General features: G+C 36.0%; 1 protein-coding gene across 1 annotated transcript in view; it reads right to left on the reverse strand.

Moving 5' to 3' along the window:
* SLC1A3 (solute carrier family 1 member 3) overlaps positions 1–5,157 on the reverse strand; it is a 69,830-nt gene extending 64,673 nt beyond the window's left edge. The window contains exons 1-2 of the mRNA XM_009943647.2: positions 5,002–5,157; positions 3,152–3,426 (exon numbers count right to left, since the gene is read on the reverse strand). Of these exons, the coding sequence (XP_009941949.1) occupies positions 3,152–3,332 (181 nt within the window). The 5' untranslated portion in view covers positions 3,333–3,426; positions 5,002–5,157. The remainder of the gene's footprint in view (positions 1–3,151; positions 3,427–5,001) is intronic.
* Between the last annotated feature and the right edge of the window lie 1,112 nt (positions 5,158–6,269).

Below are 6,269 nucleotides of genomic sequence, written 5' to 3' on the forward strand. Positions count from 1 at the left end.
AGTTTGTAAGACATCCTGCAGATTTTCCTTGACCCACCAAGACCCCTAGCCTACCTTAAATTGCTCCTGGTCATTGTGACATCGTGAATTTACCACCAGTCAGCTTCCCAAATTCACCTCACATAATTGTTCCCATCTATTTGCCCTTGCCAAGATCCACTGCAGAACTAGGTGCACCAAAAGAATCTGAAATTTCAAACTGCACCATAACTTACTCATTGACCTTGCTTTTCTCAAAGTTTCTCAAAGGGCTAGAAAGCAATTTAACTTTCACTAAAACTGGCAACAATGATGATTATGACGATGTGCTAGACAGACCCTGCCTATGCAGGATGTGAAGACAGAAAGACCTTTCTGGAGGTTTCTGGGAAATGGAGAGTAGTGCTGAGTAATTCTCAACATTAATTATAACTTCTTACATGTTCATCATTAAGTTTTTAAAGATTAATTGGTTTTGTATTGTAGCAGCTAGTTAATTCAGTTTAGAATTCAGTTCAGAATCAGAGTAAAAATGGAAGTTGGGGTAAATGACTGTATCTCTCCTTATCTTGTGAATTCCAGAAAATCTTTACTCTGTCTGCAGAGTATCAGTATGCAACACAGACAAATACATATTGCAGCTATCCACTTCATAACAAAGTGCACGTTTCCACAGACAGAAAGTCAAGTGCTGTTAGAAACTGTAGTCCTGAAACTGGGCTAAGACATATGATCCTATACACTTAACCTCTACCAGCACAAATGCTGCTCAGCAAAGAAATCAGAAATGCTCTGTTAAAGAAGTTTTTTCATGTCTGCTCCTTGACAAACCAAGCCTGAAAGCAACGTTTCTGAAGAAATGTTACTCTCTTTAAAGCCAAAATTTTGCTTTGCCTAAGTTTAGTCTTTACAAAAATTGTTGGACTGACAGCCCTAAAAAGTGATGTTGTCTGTGTGTTTAGATTACTGAGAGCATTAAACATAATTTCTTGTAAATGATTCAACCCTGTCCTGAGTATAGATTGATTTCCACCTACACTCAAATTGAAGCGTCTCTGAAGAGACAGCCAGTGGTGCTAATTGGTGAGTTACTTTCACAATATTGATTACTGTCTCCTAGGAAAGGGATCAAGCCCACCATCTGATTTTCCACAGGTCACCAAACAGCTGAGAGATGATAACAAGTTAATCCTTGCCAAACTAGACAGATGGAGTTCAACCACTGAGTGTTTTCCAAACTCTTTAGGCAACTGTTCCTTAGTTCTGAATATTTCCACAACAGCAAAAAACTGCAAAACACCCAAATCTTACCTCTTTATGGACTACCAAGTGTCAACTTACTGTCCTAATCATATATATATACTGTAAAATAACGCCACAAATAAAAAATGTGACAAAATTTTGAAGTATCCCATCATAGTAATGAGGACACTATTTTCCACATATTACACCAGATATGTCTACAGGTTCATGAGCAGAATTGGAGCAGCCGGCTCATCCTAGGCTGCACATTTTCATTAGTTCTCCAACTTATGTTCCAGCTTTACTGGCACTCTGCCATTGCTGTAGGTGGTAGTGGAGCCACAGGCAGGCGTGTTACTAGTCATCTGAAGCTAACTGGAACACGAAATAACAGTAAAAATACTAGTCCAGCCTACGTTTCTGTTCCCATATGGCCAAATCTATGGGAGTCACACTAGAGGTAGACGACAGTGAAAAGAGTGCAAGAGCACACTGGCCTTGTGCAGCATAGACAGGTGGCAATCTAACAATTGCATTCCTTTGAGGTTGAAGAGTGTTTCAAAACTTGCTTAATTTGTTCTGCTTTTTCTGACCACTGCAGATAAAATGCTTAAATATTTTAACTCTGACATTAATGGGGGGTTTGTATTGAACAAATGATTATTTAGGAATTAAAAACACTTGTGATGATATACTGTTGATAGGTAGGAGAGACTGACATTTCTGTTATAGCAACAATATACTTTATTTTACCAATATGCAAATTAATATAACTATCTACCAGAAAAAGACCTTCAAAACCAAAATTAAATTAACCCTGCAGATATGCTATCAAGCAACAATAAAGGTAAAGCCCTAAAATTTTAATTCTTAAAAAAGCTATAGAATCATAGCAAACAGATTTATACAGAACAGCATTATCAAGGACACTAGGACGTAAATAGATGTAGGATATATACCTTTATCTTTAGATGCTAACATTCGTGTTTTCATGAGCAGATTCATAGTTTTATATTTTAAACTAGCCATAAAATTAAAATGAAAGTAGTACAGTAAAGCCGTAGTGTTCCTGCTCGTGCTATAAAGAATGGTATTTCATGAAACATATGGTGTCATTTAGGAAACCTGTAGTTAAAGGAAAATCACCAAAAGTGATCTCGTAATTATATAAAAGAAAAATTGTATAAAAAATCCTATGTTTTTCTCTGTAGGTTGTCTTTCTAATGTAAATTCAACATGTGTAGCAATATTTTAAATGTACGTTTTGGTGCATTCCAAATCTAAATGCTGTTTGATGTTCTGGATTCCTCTCCATATACTCTAAAAAGGCATTTAATCAGGTGCTATCTTGCAGTTCTTTGAATAAGTAGCATTCCCATTGTTGCCCCAATTGCATCCAAAAGATGCATGTGTAAGATTGTGATTGATTGAGAAAGCACAAGCCTGCAGTTACTTTTGAATGTCTTGTATTTATCAAAGGAAAACTGAAAAGATTGAGGCTCAAATATACACCTTTGCTCAGAAATGTCACTCATTCATTGAGGACTTCTCTTTGACATTGCAAGGTGTTATTATTTGATAGATTAGTAAATAAAAGTTGCCTCCTGAGCACTTTGCTGCAGCTGGCTTTGGTAGAAAAAGATTTCATTGAAAACCTTCAGTTCAGTTATTGCATCTGATTCTTAAGAGAAGAATCCATAAAACAGCTGATTTTTTTTCACCTAAATTCTTCTTAGGAATACCAGAATAATTAAAATGGCTCTTCCCTAAACTTCAACATGCAGCTGTCAAAGCCAAAACTCTCTAAGCCAGAACATTCTTATCAGTGCAGAAGAATTTGGGACCTCATTTGTAATGCAAATCACCCAGGCAAATCGTCATTGTCAAATGCACTGGAGAATGGAATATTCCTATCGAACAAATTACTCACCAAGAATCACAGCAACAACGGTGAAGAGCACAAAGGCATTCCTCAATAAATAACTTTTAACATCATCCTTTGTAATGCTCTGCACTTTTTTTTTCGCCAACAGTGTACGTTTCCGGACTCCTTGTTGAATGCGTTCCATCCTACTTCCAGTTTTTGGATCTTCTCCGTTGCCTTTAGTCATCTGTCTTTCAGAAAGTTTTCCTTTACAATTAACTTCTGTGAATATCCCTTCAGAAGAGTGGAAGGCTCTTTCCCGTGGGAGGTACTGGAGAAACCTGCAAGACAAGAAATATCAAATATTGCCATAGATTTGAGAGGAATGATTAGCCATATGTTTACAAGGAAGCAAATATTCTTCATGTTTCTGTAAAATTTATATTATTTGTACTAGCTAAATTATTGATTGCCATTTTTGATAAATCGCCTCAATGATTTTTAAGGAACTCTGAAAAAAACTGTTATGTGGACTGATCAGACATGTGTCCTGTGTCTTCAGAAATTAATCTGAATTGCTGTCATGCTGTAAGACCCAGGAGTAACTTTTATTTTGCAGTTCCTACAGATATACTACAGTAAAATTAGTACAATTTGTAGAAGTGTAAGGTGGTCTAATGTTTAAAACTACCTGTCAGGCTTGCTTTTCATTTATTTAGCAGGCCCATATTATCTGAAAAAAATTCTAGCTCACTTTCACATTAACCATATTTTGCTTGAACTGATACATTTAAAATGTTCTGCATTTCACATGCTTTTAAATAGTTGAATGCATTGGCTGAAATCCTCCTTTTGACATGGCAAAATACAGCAGGAATAGTTTATTTCTCCCTCAACCACTATTTAGAAGGTATGCTTTGACAGTTTTATGTTGATAACATTCATCTTCGAAGTGTATAAACTATTCAGAGCACATCTGTAAAACATCTGAAGTTATGTACCACTTTGCTTGTTGCTTCAAACTGTAATACCAGTTCACATTGCAAAGTAATGCTTGGCTTGGCCTGACAACTATTATGAGGATATAATCTGATTTTAAGAAATCACACCTTGAATCAACGCTAAAATGTTTTACATTAATAATCCTTCATTAGGACATTAATTTTCACTTTAAAGTGAATTATTTTGTGGCTTCTTGGTGTGAATTTATTTAGTAGTGGAGCCTGCACAAACATATTTTCCAGACCAAGAACACCATTTTCTGAAGTCTTAGTTAAGACCCTGGCATGTTTTTATGAAGAAATTAGAAATTAATAAATGGATAGAGTTAGTTGCTTCTACTGAAATCTCTCTCCATTTATACACAGTCCAACTCTAACATCTTTTAATAAATCTAGTGCCTAAACACCTTTTTTAGGAAGCACTTAGAATATCAATATACAGGGTTTTTAAACAGCATGTTTTAGAGGAAATACCATGTTTTAACAAATTTATTTTTATAGGATTTGATTGCTGCTTCTACCATATATTTCAAGATGGCCACTTCAGTGCAATATTGTCTCTGAATTTTAAGAGAATGGTATATGCTTTGCTTCTTTAGAGAGCAGGAACATTCTGAGACTGAGCTAGATGTTTAAATTCATAAGTATTCTAGTTTAGGCACGACTACCGTGTGCAAGCAGGATTATTTTCAGAACAATTAATTTTAGTATTTTGTAAAAAAAGATGCTAATTTACCGTGCCTTTTCTTTTCAAGGTAATTAATGTAGCTAATCCATCCATCATAACTTGCATTAATATCAAGAAACAGCATGGGTACAGCCAAAAGGATCATTACATTAGGTAACATACAAAGGCAGAGAGTGAAAATTTCAGACTTTACCCTCAAAACCCCCCAAATGAAGCAATTCGCTCACCTTTTCAGATCTTCGGTACTCTAAGAACACGGTAGTGCCAGGTAAGGTAGGGGTTTCCCAGCAAGTACAGCTGCAGAGCTGCAGAGTTGAGCGAGCAGCAGACAGAGAAAACTGACAATCTGCATGTGCTCTGGCATACAGCAATTTACTATCCCTGTAACTTAAGGAAAGGGGAGGAGACTGCTAGCCCAACGCTGAAAAAAATGAAAGCGCATCAGAAGAGCGGGGAAAGCTGAGCTTCTGGAATATTGATTAGTCTTGGCACAGTGAAAGCAGGGTCACTTTCTTTGTTTTTGCTTTTAGACCACTTTCACGCTTTGTCAGCTCAGCTTCGTTAGAAATGCAAAATCAGAGCCCAGGAAGAACTGAAGGATCGCACATACACAGAGCAGGGGAGGCTGGTGGGCTTCTGCGTTAGATATTCCAGACTGGAGATCTGAAAAGCCTAAACACAATTATGTAAGGCTATCCCTGTGCTTTTAAAATAAAGGGTAAAATGCGTGACCATACTAGTTTTTTTTCTAAAAAGAGAGATGGTGTGAAGCTATCATGAATTTTCGAATGCTTAAAGACAGTTATTCACCGTCTACCCTTCCCAGGGTGGGGAACCAGACATATCTCTCAGAAGCAACTGGAGCATTATCAAGAACAGAGAAAAACATAATCAGCTATAATTCTTTGTATGTTTCTTGTAGATATTCAAAACACAGGATGAGACTTGCCTTTTGTCTAGCAATTCAAACTCACTGGTACTAAGCCCCATTCAGCCTGTTTCAATAGCATGGAATGAATGACAAAGGGAAAAGCATAAAACATCCACTTTTGAGAAAGAAGTGGCCTTCAGTTTTTTTAGCATTTGAAAGTTTCTACTATAGAAAAGATATTTGCAGAGGAGAGTCAGGGGAATTCCCAAAGACCTTCTTTCACTTTTTATAGTAACACTTTCATTTTAAATGTTGGTAAAATCAGTTTAAAATATTCAATAATTATATTTCAATGTATCTTTCATGAGACTTTTAAAGTGTATTTTCTTACAAGATTAACAAATACTGCAAATTAAAAATGTCATAAATTTATGCTAAAAATATAATTTAAGAAGTTTACTTATCGATGATGTGGCTTTTAATGTTTAACATGTTTTTTCCTGGAAAGGTATTTTAAGTGTACAGAAATAATCTTATGTACTAGACACACAAAAAATAGTTAGGCACAAAATAAGATTAAGAGCAGTGTTATTTCCACACAATCACGGCAACAGTTTTGCTGAA

The sequence above is a fragment of the Opisthocomus hoazin genome, chromosome Z (genome assembly GCF_030867145.1).
Source record: "Opisthocomus hoazin isolate bOpiHoa1 chromosome Z, bOpiHoa1.hap1, whole genome shotgun sequence".
NCBI classification, from domain to species: domain Eukaryota; kingdom Metazoa; phylum Chordata; class Aves; order Opisthocomiformes; family Opisthocomidae; genus Opisthocomus; species Opisthocomus hoazin.